General features: G+C 35.9%; 1 protein-coding gene across 9 annotated transcripts in view; it reads left to right on the top strand.

Moving 5' to 3' along the window:
* PPP1R12A (protein phosphatase 1 regulatory subunit 12A) overlaps positions 1-24,250 on the top strand; it is a 156,024-nt gene that overhangs the window by 51,938 nt on the left and 79,836 nt on the right. For all 9 annotated transcript variants that reach the window (XM_028490409.2, XM_007101006.4, XM_007101004.4 and 6 more), the window contains exon 2: positions 10,248-10,378. In XM_028490409.2, coding sequence (XP_028346210.1) covers positions 10,248-10,378 — 131 coding nt within the window. The remainder of the gene's footprint in view (positions 1-10,247; positions 10,379-24,250) is intronic.

Genomic DNA, 24,250 nt, shown 5'->3' with positions numbered 1-24,250 from the left:
GTCATATGGTAACTCTGTTTGTAGTTTTTTAAGGAACCTCCATACTGTTCTCCGTAGCGGCTGTATCAATTTACATTCCCACCAACAATGCAAAAGGGTTTCCTTTTCTCCACACCCTCTCCAGCATTTATTGCTTCTGGATTTTTTGGTGATGGCCATTCTGACAGGTGTGAGGTGATACCTCATCGTAGTTTTGATTTGCATTTCTCTAATAATTAGTGATTTGGGGGCTTCCCTGGTGGTGCAATGGTTAAGAATCTGCCTGCCAGTGAAGGAGACACGGGTTTGAGCCCTGGTCCGGGAAGATCCCGCATGCCACGGAGCAACTAAGCCTGTGCACCACAATTACTGAGCCTGTGCTCTAGAGCCCACAAGCCACAACTACTGAGCCCGCATGCCACAACTACTGGAGCCTGTTCTCTGCAACAAGAGAGGCCACCCTAATGAGAAGCCCGCACGCCGCACTCACCGCAACTAGAGAAAGCCTGCTCACAGCAACAAAAACCCAATGCAACCAAAAATAATTAATTAATTAATTAATTAATTTTAAAAAATTAGTGATGTTGAGCATCTTTTCATGTGCCTCTTGGCCATCTGTATGTCTTCTTTGGTGAAATGTCTATTTAGGTCTTCTCCCCATTTTTGGATTGGGTTGTTTGCTTTTTTGATATTGAGCTCTATGAGCTGTTTGTATATTTTGGAGATTAATCCTTTGTCCCTTGCTTCACTTGCAAATACTTTTTCCCATTCTGAGGGTTGTCTTTTGGTCTTGTTTATGGTTTCCTTTGCTGTGCAAAAGCTTTTAAGTTTCATTAGGTCCCATTTGTTTGTTTTTATTTTCATCACTCTAGGAGGTGGGTCAAAAAAGAGCTTGCTATGATTTATGTCAAAGAGTGTTTTTCCTGTGTTTTCCTCTAAGAGTTTTATAGTGTCTGGTCTTACATTTAGGTCTTTAATCCATTTGGAGTTTATTTTTGTGTATGGTGTTAAGTAGTATTCTAATTTCATTCTTTTACATGTACCTGTCCAGTTTTCCCAGCACTAATGCTATGTTGCTTTTAAATTGCTTAGTATTTTTCTTTATCTGCTTATCTTATTTTCCTAAGTAGATTATAAGCATCCTGAGAACAGTACTACATGATCAGTTGTTTTAGTCCATTAAGAAAAAGTTGCTGAGGAGCACTGTTAGGTATTGTGAGATATATAAGACAATTTCTGTTCTTAAGGGATTATAATCCAGTAGTGAGAAAAGACTGGAACACATGCAACAGTAATAAAGGCAGCATGTCTTATACAGTATTTATACATAAAACTGTATGTGTACAGTTTTATGTACACATACACTAGGTCATAAACACCTCATTAAGGAGAGGTTTGCATTTTATTTTGATTCATTTTACATGTATTTATTATGGACTTGCTATATGACAGGCAGTGTGCATAAAGGAAACAAAAAGAATATACTCTCTACTGCTGCTCCTTGTATCCACCGAAGTGGCTGGCTCATTGCTTTATATATAGTAGGCAGTCCATAAAAGTTATTTGTCAAAGAATGATCCCAAAGTTTAACATTTTTATATCCATAAGGATTCTAAACTCTAGAAGTAATATTCTTCCCTTACTGAGTCCTCAAATAAAAGTCTCTGGCCTCTAAAAATCTAGGTTTGACTTACTCCTTTATAGATCTTTATCAATAAAGGAAATAACAGCTGTGTAATAAGAGTAGGTAAAGGGTGTGTTTTAATCTTGGAATAATTATGGTTTCCAGTTTTTGGCATTCTCATTCAAATATTTAGTACTTGTTAGATGAAGTATGAATGTTTACGCAATGTGTCAATTATAGTTGGCCCTCCTCTACATCCAAGGATTCAACCAACCAAGAGTTGAAAATAGTCCACAAAAAATTTCCAGAAAGTTCCAAAAGGCAAAAGTTGAAATTGCCACAAGCTTTCAACTCTTTACATAGCATTTACATTGTATTTACAACCATTTACATTGTATTAGGTATTTTAAGTAATCTAGAGATGATTTAAAGTATACAGGAGGATGTGCGTAGGTTATAATCATTTACGTAATCTAGAGATGATTTAAAGTATACAGGAGGATGTGCGTAGGTTATAATCAAATACTACCCCATTTTATATAAGGGACTTGAGCATCCGCAGATTTTAGTATCTGCAGGGAGTACTGGAACCAGTCTCCTACGGATACCAATGACTGTACTTTTCCCCTAGAAATTTTTTCCCAGAAGAGTTTTTTCAGATTTTTGTTATAGTCTTTTTGCTTTGTCCAGTTCATTCAATCTACAGAGATAAATTGGATCTTCTCCTTGTCAGGCATTGTGTCTCCTATGGATACTATATATATTATGTTAAGTCTGAATTTTTCTTAATCCCAATGAAGAATTTCCCATGGTTTAGCCATTGTGTATAATCTGTGTTTTGAATTTTATTCTTCCAATCATTTTTATCATTTGAACATATGATTTATTGTAAGGCCAAGTCTTTATTTTTATGTCTAGAGATTCTACCTGCTTATAAGAAATAAGATAAGAAAGGCAAAAAAAAAATCATTGAACTAAAATGCAGTGCTGAACTTACTTGTTTTCATTATTAAATATAATAGATGATCTCCTAAGATTGTACATGCTCATTTATTTGCCAGTCTCAATGCAAGACCAAGGTATTTATCAATATTTTTTATTGTTTAGTATGGGAATGCTGCTCAGAGTTCTTCATTATTTTTCTTGTATAAACTACACCTGTGATTCCTCCTTTGATATGTCCAAGTTTTCTTTAAAATAGAACAAAAACTTGTTTGGACATCTCCAGTTTACTTCCTCTTTACGCATACTCACTGACATCTGTGTCACCCTGAATGCTTAGGGCATGGACTATTTTCTGGTATATCTACAAATTTCTGTTCCTATCAGTTGAGTAGAACTGAGTTTTCCTTACTAAGAGTCGTAAAGAGTTGTTTCAAGGAAGTGTAAATTGTTTTAGAGAACTTCTGTATTCAGGTTAATTTGTCTTTTACCTTTCAATAATTAACTGTGTTAGTAATGATTAGGTGCAAATTGTAAGCATTTCATCTAATTGACTATAATTATATTTTCACCTAAGTTGGTATAATTACATTTATACAACTAAATCTTTTCCTTTGTTTTACTTGCTTGTGTTGTATGTAATTTGTATGAATGAGCTTCTTTAAAACTTCTATATGTAAAAGTTTGTTGGAAGGAGGTTTGATCCCTAAAATTTTCTTAATGCATCTTTTAAAATTTAATCATCCTCTTAGAAATCATTAGTAGATAGGACTTTTACCAAAAGTGGTACTACAAGGAATATTTGACAAGTCTCCACCATTTAACTTTGTTTTGTAATTTTAAAGGGATGAAATAGTAAGTTTTGGATGAGAATTGAAAAAGAAAAAAATTTTAATGGGGATGATTGAGCATTTGGATTATGTATTGATATAAGCATAATAGTACCTATTTGACGGGTACTACTCTAAGTGATTTATATATTCATATACCTCTCATAGTAAACTTTTGAAGTAGGTACTATTGTTGTCCTCATTTTCCAGAGGAAATTGTGACACACAGGATGTTATATAATTGACCCAACAACAACCAGCCTACTGGCAGAACTGGATTAATCCCAGACAATCTGGCTATAGAGTCTGTTCATGAAAAGGAATATAACAGTATTAGAATTTATTTCAAATGCTGTTTATTTTGTAATTGTGATTTTACTCAATTGAATTGAATGGTTGCTAAACACATTTGTTTTTATCTCTTCTAGGAATGAAATTTAATGATTTTTCAACTCCACGTGCCTCACCCAGAATCTGTCTTTAAGGCATGGACTCTGTCTTCTTAGAGCCAACTTTGTGTAGCCCCTTTATAATTCAATTCTTTGTTATTAGGCTTTTGAACTTTTTCCTAAACATGAGTGGGGAGCAAAGGTTGTCCTTGCGCTAACTTGCTGAGAAAAATAACTAGGCCCCCTTTTCAATAAAAACAGATGCTTTATGTACTTGAACTAGTTTATTGAGATAGTTTATAGCTCAAGTTGACAAAGCTGCCTGTACCTGGGATTAAATGACAAAAGTGTCTTCACACAATCATCTATTATTGGTAATGGCTCGGAATATGTATTTAAGAAAAACTTAAGATAAATCATGTCAGATAAGATTTTAGAAGTATATTTGAGTCACTCTGTTTCTATCCATATATGGCTTAATAAACTGACCATATTTAGTCAGATATTTAAAGTCAGCAAGTCATGTATCTGTTAATGTGCTGCATGTGTTAGCTTTTGATTCTCTTAGCAACAATATTTTTATGGGCATGTCTGTCAGTTTATTTTGTATGCTTTGTAAATGTTCAGGAGAACACTGAACAATTTACAACACAAACTTGAGATTCCTTTATAATATATGTTTTACAGTGATGTTTTTAGCATTTAATTTATATTTAAACATTTCAAAAACGTATTACATTTAAACAAAATAAAGGCACAAGCACATTTAACATTAACTGCTTTAGGTATTTTTGTTGATGTTTCTTAAGTTATACTGACTTAAAAACAAACATTTAAAATCAAAATCAGCAACATTTCATTTACTGGGGAATAGCTATTCCTATATGTTAATTTTTTCAAAGAGCCAGGGCAGTCACCTTCTTAAAATGGAGAAACTTTAAAAATTAACCATTTGTCCTGAGGATCTTTCATCTTCACTGTCAAAGAATTACTCATAAGATGGCAAATAAGACTCTGTTCTGGATCCTGCCTACCTTTATCCTCCCCATATGTGACTTTGCATCTTTATACACCAGGAAGTGTTTGTTACTTGTTCATATGTTAAGTTCAGGTGTAGAGCCTCCTCCAGGAAGTATTCCCTGACTACAACCATTCTTTAGTTCTTCTCTTCTTGGCTTCCATGGTAAGAAGTGTACAGCCATATAACTGTATTTACATATTCATTTTGATATTTTTATTTACTTGTGTATTTGTCTTCCATACTAGATGATGAGCTTCTTGAGAACTCTCTTTAACTGACTGAATAAAGTACCACAAATGTCTTTGTCTTCCAGGTAGAATATACTGATTAGAATTTAATTTTAACCTTTCTCTTACTATTTTCATAGAAATCACTTCTCTGTATTCTTTCCCTGAGTGATTTTAGGTCCCATTATTTTAATTATTACCTTAATGCAGGTAATTCCCAAATAGATATTTTTATCCCACATTCATTTTTAAGCTCTAGATCTGCATATTCAGATGGCTACTGGATATGCATCGTTAGATAAGTATACAGACACCTATAATCAATTCAGCATATCCAAAACTAAATTTATCTTTCTTCCTCCAACCTGCTTTTCGAACCTTTGGTATTTGTTTTCATGAATGACCTCTCCCCGTCCCTCGCCCTTCATATCCAATCTTTAATTAAGCCTTGTACATTTTCTCCCAGATTTCTTTTAATATCCATTCTGAGTAACTGGTATTGCTCATTTCAGGCTCTTCTGTCTTCATACTACTTCCAGTAATCTTTCTGAAATACTGATCTGATCATGTCAATCCTCTGCTTTTAAACTCTGAATAGGTTTTTCAAACATCATCTACCTGAAATTCTACAGTGTTTTCTCCTACTTACTCCTACTGCTGAATTGAGCCACTATTACTGATGGGAGTGTAGCAGGTTTTCTTGATGAGTAAGAGTAGAAAGTAGGTTGAAAACCACCTCTAATGTCAAATCCTGTCATCTTTGCATTATGTTCAGATTTTTTACCTGCAATATATTCAGACCTCTTACCACCTAGCCTTATTCTGTTTTATAACTTGCAGATACTATCTACCACTGGATGACTTTCTGTTCATTTATTCCATACATTTTTTAAGTCATAGTGCATCTGCTCAGTGAAGTTCCTTCTAGTTGAATTGCGAGTTGAACAACTCCTATGTAATCTTCAAAACTTTGCTCAAATGTATTCTCCTTTATGGACTGTCTTAATCACAACATCTCTTTATGTTCCCAATGCTATTTTAGTACTTTCTACCCACTGCTATTATACCCTTACGGAATCATCGTTTTTTATGGACTAGCCTCCTATACTAATGTGATCTTTTCCCTTCCTTGTATTTCTAGGGCCTTAGCATATACAATTTTTAGCATATATAATATGAGGAATAGCCAGAGAAATTAGGGATACTTAGCCTATAAAAGAATATGTAAGAATTTGGGCAGCGGGGAGGACTCATAATATTTAAAGATGATCAGTTAAAAGAGAGATTCCATGGGCTTCCCCTGTGGCGCAGTGGTTGAGAATTCGCCTGCCGATGCAGGGGACACGGGTTCGTGCCCCAGTCCGGGAAGATCCCACATGCCGCGGAGCGGCTGGGCCCATGAGCCATGGCCCGTGAGCCTGTGCATCCGGAGCCTGTGCTCCGCAACGGGAGAGGCCACAACAGTGAGAGGCCCGTGTACCACAAAAAAATAAAAAATAAAAATAAAAAAAAATAAAAGATTCCATTTGATACATGGAGCCTCGGGAGGTAGGGGATAGAAATTAAAGGAAGACATGTTTTAGCATGTGCAATTTAGAGAAAGATAAAGTGTTTTATACTGGAGATAATATACAGTAGACTTTTAATACATGGTAGCCTTTTTTTTTTCTTTTTTTAAAAATGAGGTATAATTTGCATACAATGAAGTACACAGCATATAATTCAGTGAATTTTTACATATATATATGCCTATGTAAAAAATCAGAAAGCTAGGGAACATTTCCAGTCTTCCAAAAAGCTCCCTCATGCCCCTCCTATTATTTCCCCACAAATTTACCAGGATTCTGAGCTTTATAACCAGGGATTAGTTTTGCCTGGAAACGTACAGTTTGTATCCTTTGTGTCTGCTTTTTTTCGCTCACGTATTATGTCTGCAGGGATTATCCATGTTGTTGAAGGTAGCATTAGTTTGTTCTTTTTGTTTGTTGTTCTTTTTTCATTGACGTATAGGATTCTATTACATGAGTAGACTCTCCCCATATACACATACATCACACCCCATTTATTTATCAATTCTATATAACTTTAGTAGATACTGTCAAATGGTTTTCTGAAGGGGTTATATGAATTGTACGCTTTTATCAGCAATTGGTTGTTTCTCCATATCCATACAGTAGATTTAATATTTTTCATTTAAGAATCAAGGCTTAGCTTTTCTTTTTTTGGAAACACTGCTTAGTCACTGTACACATTTTGAAAATAAAGAAAAATTTAAAGAATAAAAATTATTCATAGTCACACAACCAATGATAATGACTATTAACTTATATATTCTTCTAGTCTTGTGTAGTTTTTAAAGTAAAATTAGAATCCTATTAGGCAAACTGTTTTGTGTCTTTTTAAAAAAACTTAATATATTGTGAGCATTTCCCATATATCTTTATTATAATTTCTTGTTCTGACATTTTTCTCCAGTTTTTAAAAACAATAATCATATTTGTATTAAAAAACATTTATCAGGTAGAGTTTTATATTTTTATATCAATGATAAAATCAGAATACTGTTTTGGAGCCTGTAGGAAATAAAAGAGGTTGAGAGAGAGGAGAATACAATTTAATATCTTTTCTCAAGGAAAATTAATGCTTAAAGTTATAAATAGATCTAATATTATTTCAAGCCACTGTGAGTCATTAGCTATCTCAAATAACATTTTATAAACTACTTCATAGTACAATAGAATTTTGATGTTTCTTGTTATTAGATAGCTGTGGTTCTCAAATCTCTCCTACCATTTAACCACTGCTCCTAGAAAAACACAGTTCTTTTCCCAAGCAGTATATATTTAAACTTTATATGAATGTTGTTTATATATACTCATTTACCATTTGCTATGTGTAAAGTACTGTTTGGGCACTTTGGGATCTTGCCTTCAGATTGCCTGTAACTTGGTCCAAAGGGAAGAATCATAGATATATAAGAATGTTAAATATGTTAGGGAATTTTAGAGATATGTAACCCACCAGCTTCTTTCCTCCACTTGAAAGACAGAGCCCAAAAAGTTTAAATTACTTGTTCACAGCTATAAAATCTGTGGCAGAGCCAGAACTAGAGCCTACAGCCAAACACTTGTCAGTGTTTTTCCACTTTAGATGTAAAGTACTTTGTCCTTAGTGCTTTTCTTGACACCAACTTTGTCATTTTTCCCCCCCTAGGAAAAAGCTACTAAAACTGTTTTCTTTTGCTTCTGTGATAGGTAAAGGAAAATTGGTTTTATTTATACAGCAAGCACTTATTAAGTGCCTAGAATGTATGATATCCTGTTTCAGAGACTGCAAAATAGGTGAGAAATAGTTGGTGAAATAGGAACATCTGTGGATATGGTGTTAAGTGTGGAAAGAGCTTATTTTTTGGAATCTGAACATCTGTGATAGAATCTCAGCTGTATCATTTCCCATCTCTGTGGCTTATTCAGGCTACTTGATCTATCTGAATCTTAGCTTTCTTGTTCATTTATTCATTTATTCATTTACTGAGCCCCTACCACATGCGAAGAATGGTAAAAGGTGCTGGGGATACAGCAAAATTCCCATTCTCATGAGGGATTTTGTGAGGATAATATATACAAATCAGTAAAATAGATAAAGCACCAATCATACCGATCATACTCTGGCACAAAGTAAGCATTGAAAAAAGTTCCCTTCTTATTTACTATAGGCTGTGGTTCTCAAAATTTTTCATCTCGGGACCCCTTTATACTCCTAAAAATTATGAAGGACTTCAAAGAGCTTTGTTTCTGTGGGTTGTATATATTAATATTTACAGTACTAGAGGTTAAAACAGAGGACTTTATATATTTATTAATTCATTTTTAAATGAATTAAAGCAATACTTTACCCATGTTATATAAATGGCATTTTTTAATTAAAATAACTAATTCATTTACTCCTGAAAGCTTGAATTTTATCATTGGCAACAAATACTGTTAGTTTTTTTGACAGACTTTGTTCATTTTAAGAAAATTTCTGCCAACATCCAAGTTAGACTAACTATAGTTTGCCATTTAAGTAAAAATATATTCCATAATGGCCTATATGGGAAAAGAATAAAAGAGTGGATATATGTATATGTATAACAGATTCACTTTGCTGTACACCTGAAACTAATACAGCATTGTAAATCAACTATACCCCAATAAAATTTTTTTTTTTAAAAATGATGTTCCGGGGCTTCCCGGGTGGCGCATTGGTTGAGAGTCCACTTGCCGATTCAGGGGACCACGGGTTCGTGCCCCGGTCCGGGAAGATCCCACATGCCGCGGATCGGCTACGCCCGTGAGCCATGGCCGCTGAGCCTGTGCGTCCGGAGCCTGTGCTCCGCAGCGGGAGAGGCCACAACAGTGTGAGGGCCCTGCGTCCCGAAAAAAAAAAAAAAAAAAATGATGTTCCGTGGAAAAAGTGGCTAAATCAGCTTGCAAATTAATTGCACAAGTGTTTTTCCTCAGGGCAGTCATTATACTTGGGAGAAATGCTTTATGCATGCTTCCTGTCTTGTTCCACAGAGTATTTAAAAGATGTATATTCAAGAGTCAAAATTTAATAAAATTTATAGTTTTTACTGCATTGTCAAGGACGTTCATAAGTAAAAATAGCTTGGGAAAGAAAAAAACCCTGTGAGTGCAGAGTGGTGAATACAAGGACAGTAAAGTGCTGTGTTTTTTTTGTTGTTGTTTTTTGCCACTGCCTTGATTTATTCTTAGACAGAAACATATTTACCACTAGTGCTTTTGCATCCTCAAGTGCACATGTCAACACAGTGAAAAGGGGAAATACCATCTTAGTATTATTTTGAAAATAGTTTTGACCTTGTCACCTCCCTGAAGGGATCCCACTCCCTGAACAGACCACAGTTTGGGAACCACTGCTATAGAGGATATTATTGGTACTTAATTATAATGTTTTGATTGTTTCCATGTTGACATGTACTTGTTTTCCTCATGGAGTTGGCATAAAAAGTCTAGTCACATACAGTATTGTTATATGGGTGTCTAAGCAAGGACTATTAAAATTTAGGTAGTACCATTGGCCTACTTCATAGCAGTACAATCAAGATGGTAAGAGACTACCTTATAGAAAACATGTTATAAAAGCTTCAAAATAGGAATTTTATTCTATTGATGTGTTGTTGGGAGTATTGATTCAAAATTTTTCTAATCCTGCTTTCTATTTTGTTTTTAGGCTTGCATTGATGACAATGTTGATATGGTGAAGTTTCTGGTAGAGAATGGAGCAAATATTAATCAACCTGATAATGAAGGCTGGATACCACTACATGCAGCTGCTTCTTGTGGATATCTTGATATTGCAGAGTAAGCTAGTTCTGTGTTTGTTTTTATCCAAATACTATTTAGAGACTTGAGATTTTATAGAAATTGTTATAGATAAATTAGTGAACTCTTATATTACCTTAATTCATAAAAATTATTCTTCCCAGTAAAGAGAATAAGTAGATCATGGGAATCCAAATATTGTCTCTTGGTATGAGATCATCTTCTTGTCTCCCTACCGTCTTTGACTTTTGGTACTTTGAATTGATATGAGTAATTGTACACATTCTCCAGCCCCATCTCCTTTCCTTTTGAGTACATGTATTGTCAAATGATTCAAGGTTAATATTTAGCAATCTAGTATATCCCTATGAAATCACGAATTATTAGGGGAAATTAACAATAATTCTGAATTAGGTTACTTTGCTAAAGAAAGAATATGATACATAGTTCTTCAATTATTCAGTATATTTATGCTTAGTTTTTATTTAGATTGTTTTATAAAAACATGAAAATTTAGTGAAAAATAGTCATTGTATTCTTAACTACCTTTAATAGGGGAGTACTTTCTGAGAAAATTTGATTCTTCAAAAATTTAACAAGCAAGTATACATATCCTGACAAAACAATTTTTTCATCAAATTATCTTTTTTCTTGTTGCTGTGTATCCAGCACCATAAACATTTTTGTTGTCTATCTGCTCACATCAAAGCTTATCAACTAATAAATATTGAATATGGTAGTCCTACTCTGTGACTCTCTCTTAGTAAGTCTTCATAGTTTTATTTCTTTGTACATTTCATGCACACATACACTGCCCCCCGCCAGCCCCCATGTGTATTGGAGATACAGTATACCAGTTTAAAGGAGAGGCAGTGTTTGGTGAAATGAAGTGCTCTGGGAATCAGAAAATCTAAGCTATTTGACTCTAACACTGACTGCGCTACACCTTTTGATAATTTGTTTCCTCTTTCTGGGCTTTGATTTCTTTATGTGTAAAATGAAGGATTCTTTTTGCCCTTGTAAATCGACAGTGGTTATTCATAATTGTAATTGTGGTTCTCTTTATTCCTTTCTGTTCTTTTCATGCTCAACAAAGGGCTTGGATTTCATCTTCATAGAAAAAAATAGCTAAGGTGCATTTATCTTCAGCTGTCCTTAAATATTTGGTACTTAGGCTCTTAAGTCAACTAATGTGGATTATGAAGGCTTCCTCAACCACTCTCAGGAGGTATGACCTTGGGCAAGTTGCTTAACTTTTATAATCGTCAGCTTTCTCCTCTGTAGAATGGGAATAATATTTTCTAGGTTTGTTGTGAGGGTTAACTGAGATAACCCACCAAGTATAGTTCCTGGCACATAGGAAATACTCAGTATGTATTAACTTTTGACCATTATCTTTTTTATCTTTTTGGGAAAATGAAAACCCAGCTTCTTTTTTCAGATGTGTAATCCTGTTTCCTTTTTAATTCATGCTTCTGAGTTTGAAAAGACAGTAATAATTGTCCTGAATAATTTCCTCTTGCAGACTTGATTAACAACCCATCATTGTGTCAGTTGGGATGATTTTATATGCAAGTAACAGTATCAAACTTAAACTGACCTAAAGAGAAAGGGTACTTGTTGTACAGGATAATACATAGTTTAGAGGAAGGGCATTCAGGTTTATTTATTAAGCTGCTCAGTGCTGTCATCAGGGCTTGGAGTCTTTCAGGTGTTTTCTTCTTCTGCCTTTCCCAAATATAGACTTTATTCTTAGCCTTGTCCCCTCCTGGTCACAAGATGATTGCCACAACTCCTGAATTGTGTTTTTACATATGCACATCCAAGAGCAAAATAAAAAGTGGATGAGGAGTGGAAAGTATCTTCTCCATATTCTGTGACTATCAAGGAGGGAAACCTTCCCTAGAGAGCCCTCTGACTGCAGCAGATTTCCCCTTAAGGGACTTACGTTGGCCTGAGCTTGGTAATTTTCCCATGTCTTTGCTGGGAAAAACAAGTATCTGGCATATTCAGTTTTTTTAATGCCAGGAAATAAGTGTGAGGAGGGGGTGAGCAGTCTGCTGCAGGTGTTAATAGTTTCAGTAGAGTAACTACAGCTTTTCTTCTTTTTGGAAGGTGGGATACGGAATATGTGTTTCATAGGACTTATACAAACAAAAATGACCTAATTTGACCAAGGTTGACTATAGTTTTGCTGATCTAACTACCTTTATATCGGCACTTATGGCATTAATGGCTGTGGTATAACTGAAGTATAATTGACCCTTGAACAACACATGTTTGAACTGCGTGGTTCCACTTATACATGGATTTTTTTGAACAGTAAATACTTCAGTACTACGTGATCTGTAGTTGGTTGAATCTGCTGTTGTGGAACCAGGAATACTGAGGAACCACGGGTACAGGGGGTCTGTTTATGTGGAGGACCAACTATAAGTTATTCACAGATTTTTAACTGCAGGGAAAGTCAGCACCCCTGACCCTCATGTTGCTCAAGGGTCAACTACATTTAAATTTATAGTTTTTTTGAACAAAATTAAAAGAATGATGACTTTTCCTTTTTTGCTCTTTCTGCCCTCTGAGATTCTTTTTTTTAAAATAATGATAATATTTTTATAAACGACAGTTCAACTCTCCTATATACTGGGCTATTTGTTAGGTGATGATTGCCTAAAACCCTTCTAAATGCATGATTATTTTCACCAGCATTGTCTCTTTCAGTAGTTAGTTTCACTAATGAGTGAGAGAAGTTAATGAAATCCAAAATCCTAGCTTTCTTGGGTCTAGAAAACATATAGCATGGTGGCTTAAGAGGTAGGGTGAAAGATACCTCCCAAATCAGAGCATTTATAGGGTAAAGGAAGGCCCTATTAATAATGACGTAGAGGGCTTCCCTGGTGGCGCAGTGGTTGCGCGTCCGCCTGCCGATGCAGGGGAGCCGGGTTCGCGCCCCGGTCTGGGAGGATCCCACGTGCCGCGGAGCGGCTGGGCCCGCGAGCCATGGCCGCTGAGCCTGCGCGTCCGGGGCCGCGGCAGAGGGAGGCCCGCATACCACAAAAAAAAAAAAAAAAAAAAAAAATGACGTAGAGACAACAGTTTTAAACCGTGGAAAATTGGGTCACTCTGCTAAGTGATGTATTTGGAGTTAAATTTGTTTGCAAATCCTGGTTCTGCCATTCTCTACCTTTGTGCCCTTGGCTGAGATACTTAGCCTCTATGATTAATATTATTTATAAAATGGGAATGATCTGGCTTCTTCCTAGCTCTTGTTTTTCATATTGCTTTCTACATTTTTTACTCTGTCAATACTAGACTACTTTCAGTTCCCCAGCATTCCCTGCTGGTTCATATCATTGTGTCTTTGCTCATAGTGATTCATTTGCCTCATTTCTTTACTTGACCAGCTACTACCAGACTGCAGCAGACACAAGCTGCAGTTTGTGTTAGAATCACTTCTTCCAGAAACCCTTCTAATGTTCCTGGCTGATTCATCATCATCTCTAACATATCAGTTGTTTACATGCTTCTTTACCAACTACATTTTGCACAGAATAGTACTAATTCAACCCTATTGAACTGAGAGGTAAAACAAACAGTGAAGCACAGATAGTTCACTATGAGGATTTGTGGATGATTAGGTAGGATACAGCGAGTTCTAAATTTTTGACCTCTATTGGAGACAGTAGAACAAAAATGTGAGGCTGCAGTTTAGTTTCTAGACAATTAACAATTTCACATCTGGTCTCCAGCCTAGCAAAAGCCAAGTGAATAGATGAATGATAGCTCTTCATATTCTGGCTCAATTATCTCACATTTTCACCAAAATAATTACTTTCAACATCTCCCTGCTATGAATAAGGTAGAAGTCTTAGGGAAAACCAAAAATAGAGATTGTTTAATAATGCCCCTTCGCCAGAGTGGATTAGAGGAAGAATAAATGAAATGAGTTTGGGGCGTATAATGTTAATGGTCAGCATATGCATTGTTTTACTATGTACTGATGGGTCAGATATTGAAATGTACGCATTAACATTATTCTCTTCCTTTGGGGTGCTGAATTGACAGTGTTACGCTCTAAATCATGTCCCCACAAAATTCATATGTTGAAGGCCTCACCCCCAGAACCTTGGAATGTGACTGTATAGATGGAGATGATTAAATTAAAATGAGGCAATTAAACAATTAAACAAACAATTAAAATTGTTTACGCCACTTTGTCTATGGTATTTCGTTATGGTAATACTAGCAAACTAATACAGGCAGTATAACATTCTCACTCTCAACATCAAGGTATTCTTCCCTAAAAGTTGTAGTTTGATGTCATTGGGCTATGGACTAGAAGTAAAATTGGACATACTAGAACTATGACTTCTGAACATACTAGAATGATTATGGAGCCCAAGAAATTATGTATTCAATTTTTTGTTCCAGTCTATAATGATCGGTTAATTATAACTCTAGCCATTAAGTATAACTGAATTATATATTTAAATTATGTGCAAAACATTGAACACCAAGTCCTCTGACTTGGCTTTCAATAACCAAGAAATAGTAACAAATAAAGAAATAATAGATAAAAGAATAATGAGATGAAGAAATAATTAGATGAAGACAGTTTTATGATGGCGGCATTTAAATTTTGTCTTTCTTTTTTATTAGCTGAAATATTTTTGTAAAGGAAACTGCCTCATATCTCCTATTTGGTTACCCCTTGTACAAGTTTTATATGAAAACAGGATATATTCTTTATTCTTTCCCTCCATATACTGATTTTTTTTTTTTTTTTTTTTTTTATGGTACTCGGGCCTCTCACTGTTGTGGCCTCTCCCGTTGTGGAGCACAGGCTCCGGACGGGCAGGCGCAGCGACCGTGGCTCACGGGCGTAGCCGCTCCGCGGCATGTGGGATCTTCCTGGACGGGGACACGAACCCGTGTCCCCTGCATCGGCAGGTGGACTGTCAACCACTGCGCCACCAGGGAAGCCCCATGTACTGATTTTTAAAATAATGAGTTGGTTTACTAGTTACCTTCGAAAAGGACTAATTGATTTTTTTTGAGATCTAAATAACTTGAGCACATGAATTTAAACGTACTTGATGTATTTCAATCCATTGCAGATATTGCCCTTATTGATTAGCAAATTGTACCATCTTTGGTCTACAAGAGTCTCTTCATGTTGGCTTCTAAGACCTTGGGACATGACCAAATAAAGTGATCTTTAAAAGCTTCCTTGCTCTTTTGTAGTATAAAAATGTTCCAGACTCATCTTTTATATTTCCTGCCCTGGGTCTGGAATTGCCATTTCTCTAAGGAAACCTGTTGCTTGTAATGGGTGCTAGAAGTGCTCATTGCTGCTGCATTGATCATTCTTTCAAATTCAAATTCAGCATCAGGGTGTCTTTCTTTAACCTCTTCTATTTTGTATCAATATTTCCTTTCTCCCCTACTTTGTTGCCAAGAACTGTAGAATTAAAATAACACATAATTACTAATTTGCTTCATCATACATAACATATACATTAGATTGCTTATAACAGTACCACAATAATGATTACTGAAAGCAGTTTGAAGTTTGGGGGTTTGTTTTTGGTTTTTTGGCAGGGGTGAGGGGGGTGACATTTCTTTTTGTCCTTATGGTATCCCACTTGGAATATACCATCAAATTACTGTGTGTGCTGAAGTCACTTGGAATAATTCTTTTCTGTGTGGTTATGCCACTAACTAGATATACCATTAAGTTCATTGTTTAAGTTTGTTTTTTGTTTAGTTTAATTTTGTTTTATAATTTACATAAAATACCAGGTTCTAAGCAGTCCCTACTCTACCACCCTATTTCCTATGGGTAACATTTTTAAATTTTATATTTCATCCCAGTTTGTGTTTTAATATAAATATTATTCCCCCTTTGCAGATAAATGAAAGTCTATCATACACTATTTCTCCACTTTTCTTTTTTCATTTAACAGTCTATCCTGGAGACCACTATATAGTGGGTTATAGAGCTAGTTCTCATTGTTCTCTTCAAGTGTAGTATTTAGTAGTCTGTTGTGCAGTGTCATTGTAGTTTATTCATCTTGTCCTTCTTGATGGACCAGTGAATGTTTTTTATTTGAATGACTGTAACTTTAGCCTTGGCATTGTCTTTATTTTTCACATAAACAAAAATTCCTATGACTTATAAGAATAAAAAAAACATTTTGTATTTGAATAATAAAACTTAAATGATTTGTTTTATTAACATTTTGGTTATTGATGTGATTATAATCTCTTTTGTCTCTTTTTAATTTTGTCACTACATTTCTTTTTTTAGGCTTCTGCCACAGATGTTTAAGGAATGCTTTTATCTTGAGTAGCTTTAGTGTTTGTATTAAACTTTTTCAGTAGCAGAGAAAATTAGCCCTGTGTTAGGCTAGCATTATGTAGTTTCATAGTATATAGAATGGAATGTTGATTAATTAGTACATTTAACATATTTTTCTTCACATTTGGAGTAGTTTTGAAGACATTGCTGAAGACTTCATATCATTGTAATATACTGGTAGTGACATTCAGTGACATCTTCATGGTCTTATTTACAGCATGGAAAAAGTTTCATTAGCTTTGTTATTTGATCATTAAAGAATCAGCTATTTAAGGACATAACTTTTAAAAATATTTGTGATGGCTTATTTATGGCATGGCTTTTCTTCTTCATTATAACCTTTATTTCATAAATATACAACAGAATCCTCAAGATTTCTCTTGGCTTATCCTTCAGAATATATCCAGTATCTAACTGTTTCATCACCTCTTTCATTTCTCCCTGATCCTGGACACTGTTCTTTACTGAAATTATTGCAGTTGGAATCATTCTAACCATAACCATCCTCTTCCCCCCATCTGTTTTCTGCACAGCAGCCAGAATGATCCTTTTAAAATATTGCAAGTGGAATAACATCACATTTTTATTCAAAGTCCTTCACCCTCCAGTGGATTTATAATGCATTTAGAAACCAGAGTTCTGGTGGCCTACAGGCTGTGGTTTGACCCTCTGTTACCTCTCTGATGTCATTTTCTCCACGTTCTCCAGGCTCTCTTTGTTAGCCAAACTGGTCCCCTTGCTGAGCCTTTAAACAAACTAGGCATCTTGCTTCATAGTCTGCACCTGCGGATTCCTCTGCCTGGAATTCAATAATGTTGTTATTTTTGGTAAAAGAATCAGAAATTCCTACCAATTTAGGAACTATATAAATTGCACCCCCATGCCTATGAGAAACGTTATAATTTTCCTGATATGAAGCTCAGAAATGAGACAACTCTATTTTAATCGTAACTCTGCTAATTAATTGCTATTAACTTTAGACAAATTACCAGCTTCTCTGACCCTCTGTTTCCTCATCTTTAAAACAGGAATGTTAACGCTTATCCCTATTCTATAAGATTATTGTGAAGATTAGATGATATAGTGTTTATAAGACACTTGGCACAATCTATGGCATATATTTAGTTATCAGTAAAGTTAGCTGAATTAGTTGTTGTTATTCATAATTCTATTTTTGGTCACTACTTTTAGTGAAAAATAGCTAAGCTCTTGGTTCTCCTGGATTATTTAATAAAGAAAACTATCATCTGATTATTTGGTCTTAGAGCAGACCTAGCTAGATGAGAGGAGCAGGGGAGAGTGAAGTAGTCATTTGTCCTATTTACTTTGATATGTGGGTATGTGAGCACCAAGAAGAGTTGGCAAATCCATGCTTTTCGGTTATTTACATATTTCTTGTCAAGAATGATACATAGTTAGTGTAAAGCAGACTGTATTTTGATTAGAAGTCTTAGAAGGTGAAACTGAATCTAAGATCCTTTGAAAATACTAAAATTTTATTTGCAAGATACTTATTTATATCTTGCTATAATAATAATGAGGTATATTTGCCCAAAACTAATAGTCTCATATACATTCTTACTCAGTTTTTTTTAACAACTGTATATGCGTGTTCACTGTTATTTCCATTTCACAATCAGAACTGGACCCTTATTCTCAAGACTCAAATTCTGATGTTCTTTCTGTTCTATCACAACTGTCTCCTATAGTAGCGTTAAGCATTGTAAGGTATAAAAATGACTACAACCGCTCCTAATCTTCAAGCTTTGACTTGACATGTCTAAGTCAATACCAGTACTAGATAGAATAAATGGACCAAGAGATGTACAAGGAACACTGAGGAAGAAGTGATCAATTCTGTTTAGGCCATTCAGAGAAAGATTCCAGAGGAGGTGACATTAACTGTTATATTAAACAATGAGCAGCGTTTTTGCCTCTGTGAGTTGGGAGTTGTCTGAGAAAAGTCATGTTATTCATGAATGGGAAATAATACATGGTTAAAGCTCTTTTAACTGGCCTCCACTCTATTAACTAACATTTGCCATTTCTTTGTTAAAACATATTGACTGATTCCCATAAAGTTGTTAAAACTGAACATTGCCACGAATAGACTACTTTACTTCTGTTTCCACCAGTTGAATTGCAAGCCTACCAAAAGTTAGTTGTGTGTGTTCTAGCCTATTAATATCTATTCCACTTGTTAGTGATTTTATAATTTAATTAAATATCCAAAACTGATGAAATTGTACAAAAAAGAAAGTTATTGCTATTACTAAGTTAAATATTTTGGAAAGCATCAATAAAGGCAAGGTCCTAAAAATATAATTGCTGTTTAATTAGGTGTGGGTGCAACAAATGAAAGATTGAAAGAAAAAATATCTAGGAGTATATACTCAGATTGCTTTTCTGTTGACTTCAAGTGTTTGTTTCACTTTAAGACACTTTGAAGTCTTAGACAGTGCATTATGACTGTCATTTATGCAAGAAAGGGAGCATGGATTTAAGTCATTGGAGACGTTCTCCACTATTGTCTACGTTGAAATAAATGTCTTGCTTTTATTTATTTTCAAATATGTATTATGTTTTACTATTCCCTATTTTAATCAGCTTTTCTGGTTAACCAAGTAAGTACTGGTCGTGATTGCATTGGATAAAGGGACTTCTTTGGAGTCGTCGTTTTTTGAGGAGAGGAGTGTTAGTGGTATATGGAGAGAGTAACTGATAAGACAGGAAGAGGGAACTGAGACTGCAGCACAGAGGAATTTGTATGCCTTGCTAACTGACATTTAGTGGTGACGCATTTTTAGGAACATGATGATCCTTACTCATCATGTTTTAGAAGACAGTTCTTGACTGATTAGGGAGTTTGAACAGATTAGGGATTAGGGAGTTAGAGACAGGGCAGTGGCAGTGAGCTTGGAAGTGGGGCAGATCTGAAAGAAATTTGGAAAATAAAGTTAATAAGGCTTGGTTTGATTCACTGGATCTAGATAGTAAGGTGGGAGGAAAAATCAAAGGTGGTGATAAATGCTGATAATAGCTAGCATTTATTGAGTGCTTACTGTGTGCCAGTCACCGCTCTGAGTCCTTTAATGTACATAATTTTGGTCATCCTAACAATTACATGAAAATATATTGCTGCCACCACCCCACAGGTCCGGATGCACAATTCCAAACCCTCAAAACTCTGAAAAATGACTAAATAAATTGTAAGTTTGGTGTAGGCTCATTTGGCAACTCACCATGACTTGAACTGATACGAGGCTATTTATAGTCTTTGTTTCTCCCACACTTAACTAAACTTATTTTTTGCAAAAATATTAACGTGTTTGGTTATGGAGTACTGCCTCAGACTCAAAAAGGGTGTTGCATAATCTACAATATTATATTTCTAAAATATGAAAAGTTTTGAGGGCTTTCCTGGAGGCGCAGTGGTTAGTAATCCACCTGCCGGTGCAGGGGACACAGGTTCGAGCCCTGGTCTGGGAAGATCCCACATGCCATGGAGCATCTAAGCCCGTGAGCCATGACTACTGAGCCTGCACTCTAGAGCCCATGTGCCACAACTACTGAAACCAACGTGCCTAGAGCCTGTGCTCCGCAACAAGAGAAGCCACTGCAGTGAGAAGCCCATGCACTGCAGTGAAGAGTAGCCCCCGCCCGCCGCAACTAGAGAAAGACCACACACAGCAACGAAGACCCAACGTAGCCATAAATAAATAAATAAATAAGTAAATAAGTAAGTAAATTTATTTATTTATTTATTTGTTTCTTTGTTTATTTATTATAAAAAGAAAAGTTTTGAAATTTGGGTTTGGATGAGTGATGGTTGGCCCGTATTATAATTCTTATTTTATAGGTGAGGAAACTGAGTCATAGAGAGAAATCACACACGATAATTGACAGAGCTAGGATTTGAACCTAGACAGTCTAACTTGTCAAGTCTGAACTTTAAGGCACTACACCATTCTGCCTCCCTTTCTAGCCTTTGTAATTGGGAAAATGATGCCGTTTAACGTCAGTATTAAGGAATTAAAGAGCAAGATTGAGGGAAGCAGAGGAAAGAGTGTAGTGGAATGTGAATTTAAATAGTCCTAGTTTGAGATGCCAATTAAAAAGGTGCAATAGGAAGCCAGGACTTCTTTGGGTATGTTTATAATGCATAAACTGAATTTCATCAAATCTAAGATGCCATCGTCATAACACATTGTCATTATTTTATGTACCAATTTAAAAGGTTAAAAAAAAACTGTAATACAGTGTGTGTGGTTTTTTTGTTTTTAAGCACCTTGGGGTTTTTTTTCCCCCCACACACAGTATCATTCTTTATCTAATTGTAGTGTCTTGGATGCAGCATTGCTTAAGAATGTTTTATTGTTGCCTTTGGGATTTTCTTCTAAGCCACTGATAGCATTCTGCAAGTGTTGTTGGTAGTGCTTTCTTGATCTTACTACAAGGTTTCAACAAAAAGTTTCAGACACCATCCAGGAAGACATTTTAAGTAACAGTTAAGCTCAGTAAATAAGGTATCAAAGGTATGAATGCACATAAATCAGTTGAAGTTGAAAACAATATGAATAGCTGTGACTGGGGTTACATGAAGACAGATGATGACAGCCATATCGTGGCCATTATCCATTGCTAAGACATCATTGATTGTAAGGTCAATAGATTGTAGAAGATTTCAGCAATATTAAAATTTGGGGAAAATGTATATCTTAGAATTATTACACAATGAGTAGGATTTTTGCCTCTGGGAATTGGGAGATACAGTAATAAAGTAAGACAGTAGTGCATGTAATTGATTTTAATAAATAAATATGCATTTTCAGGAGTTAGTGCATGGTCAAAGAAGTATAGTCACTGCTCTGGGGAATAATTAAGAGAAGTAAGAAATGCTGAAGACAGAACCTACAGAATTTCCTGTATTTAAAGGTGGCTTTGCAGAGAAGAGAGGAATTTAAATCCTTCTGTACATTTTGAATTTGTTTTTGTGTTTTGTTTGTTTTGACAATCCAGGTGCCTAGATAACTGGAAAATAGAGCCCACTTTCACAAATAGATTCATTTCTCTCACACACAGTAGCCTGGTCTTTGCTATCGGCATAATTAATTGTATCTGTAGCATAATTGTGAAACCATGATGTCAGAAATTTAGCACAGTATTTGGCAAGGTACATTAGTCCATGTTATTGGACTAGTAACAGGGTTTATTTACAAAAATAATACTTCCACCTGTGGGATTTTGACAAAATGAAATTTTTTAAAAGGTTAAAATTGGTAATGTTATAAACATTAAAATTTCCTGACAATTAAAAATGAGAATTTCTGCTTCTTGGAAAATAGAATAGATATGTTTTTCCCTATTCCTCCTGCTGAATACAACTAAAAACCCTGAACATGATATATAAAATATACAAAGACTCTATAAGATGGAGAGAAGACAGAACAGCTAGGGATCTCAGGATCCAAAGAATGACAGGAGTAAGTTTCTGGCTTTTCTCTTTGCCTCAGATATACCACACTTGGAACTGAGGAAGCTGATAACCCAGAAGCACCAATGGCCCCACACTGCCCCCCCCAAAAAAGCCCCAACAAAAGCCTAACCTCTTTGGCCAAATACTAGGAGAGGGGCACCCTAAAACTTTAAAAAAAAAAAAACTACTCCAGCCAAACACTGCAGAAAAAAACCTTGGTCCTACCCATACCCTCACTAGCAAAGGCCAAGTAGGGAGCGTAGATTTACAACATTACCAGGCTATCATGAGGTGCCCTAGCACCTCTACTGTCATGATGTCAGATTAGGTCAGATACAGAGCCTGCCGAGATTTTCATCCCCATCAGATAGTTAACTAGCCCTCCCCTAACTGGCACTGGAGACCATGTGGGAAGCCTGGACTTACACCCCCACCTGGCAGTAAAAAGGAGCTCCTACTTCTCCCCACTGGGGTGGAGTCAGAAGAGGCCTGGTAGAGAGTAAATACTTTCACCACCACCCATCAGTAAAGAGGCCTATCTCTTTCTCCCCTTATGGTGTCAGTGGAGGCCACATAGGGTGTAGTAGTGAGGCACCCATAGCCTCCTTAGCCAGGGAGGTATCAGTGAAGGTTTGGTGGGGAGTCAGAAGTAACAAGGAGCCGCTCCATCGCTAGTGTCAATGGAGGCTGAGTGGGGAACCTGAACTTCTACCCCTACCTTGTAATAATGAGATGGCACCTCCCCATCTTTTCTGCTAGACCAGGGCCAAATATAGTCAGCTAACATAGAAGATTTAAGCACAGTCTAGAGTCTCATAATGCCCAGAGTGTTCAGATTTCAATTGAAAATCAGTTGTCATACCAAGGAACATCTCAAATTGAATGAAAAAGACAATAGAGACTAGCATTAAGATTACAGAGAGATTAATCTTAAAATTATTTGACAAAGATTATAGAGCAGCTATCACAGAAATGCTTCAACAACCAATTACAAGTATGCTTCAAACAAATGAAAAAAAGTCTCAGCCAAAAAAAGTCTGCAAAGAAATAGAAGATATGAAGGGGAAACAAATGGGAGTTTTGGAACTGAAAAATCCAGTAACCAAAATAAATAGCAGATAGGCTCAGCAGCAGAATGGAGGGGATAGAAGAAAGAACTGGTGAACTGAAAAACAGAACAATAGAAATTACCAAATCTGGGCAACAGAGAGAAAATAGACTAAAATAAAATGAAGAGAGGCCTCAGGGGCCTGTGGGAGTATACCAGAGAGCTAACATTTATGCCATTGGAGTCCTAGAAGAAGAGAAAGAGGGCATGGCTGGAAAAGTATTTAAAGAAATAATAAATGATGGCTAAAAACTTACTCAAACTCTGCAAAAGATATAAACCTACAGATTCAAGAAGTTTAGCAAATTCCAAAGAGGATAAACCAAAGCAGTTCTGAAGACAAAAGACAAAGTAAAAATCTTGAAAGCAATGAGAAAGGAACTACTATAACATTGGGGCAGGGGGCATTGCATTTAAGCAGACTTCTCATCAGAAACATGGAGACCAGAAGGAAGTGGCACAACATTTGTCAGGTGCTGAAGGAAAGAACTGTTATTTTAAAGAAAATTTTCAAAAGTTCCGGGTTAGAACTTTTGTTTGGATTCTTACTGTTATAGTTACTTTCAACTGTTTTTTATTGTGATATAGAACTTCAAATATGAAATAGGAAAGTGCATTCCCACTGAAGATGCATAAGGTTATTTACACTGATTTTATGCTGCTCAGAGGCTTCCAAAAGAAAATAGCATTTATTTACTTATTTATTTTAATATATATTTTATTTATTTATTTTTGGCTGCGTTGGGTTGCTGCACGTGGGCTTTCTCTGGTTGTGGTGAGCGAGGCTACTCTTTGTTGTGGTACGCAAGCTTCTCATTGCGGTGGCTTCTCTTGTGGAGCACAGGCTCTAGGCGCGTGGGCTTCAGTAGTTATGGCACACAGGCTAAGTAGTTGTGGCTCGCGGGCTCTAGGGCGCAGGCTCAGTAGTTGTGGCACATGGGGTTAGTTGTGCCGCGGCCTGTGGGA

This window comes from Physeter macrocephalus, chromosome 6, assembly GCF_002837175.3.
Source record: "Physeter macrocephalus isolate SW-GA chromosome 6, ASM283717v5, whole genome shotgun sequence".
NCBI lineage: Eukaryota > Metazoa > Chordata > Mammalia > Artiodactyla > Physeteridae > Physeter > Physeter macrocephalus.
The sequence above is the reverse complement of the archived record's forward strand: the minus strand, read 5'-3'. Positions and strand labels throughout refer to the sequence as shown.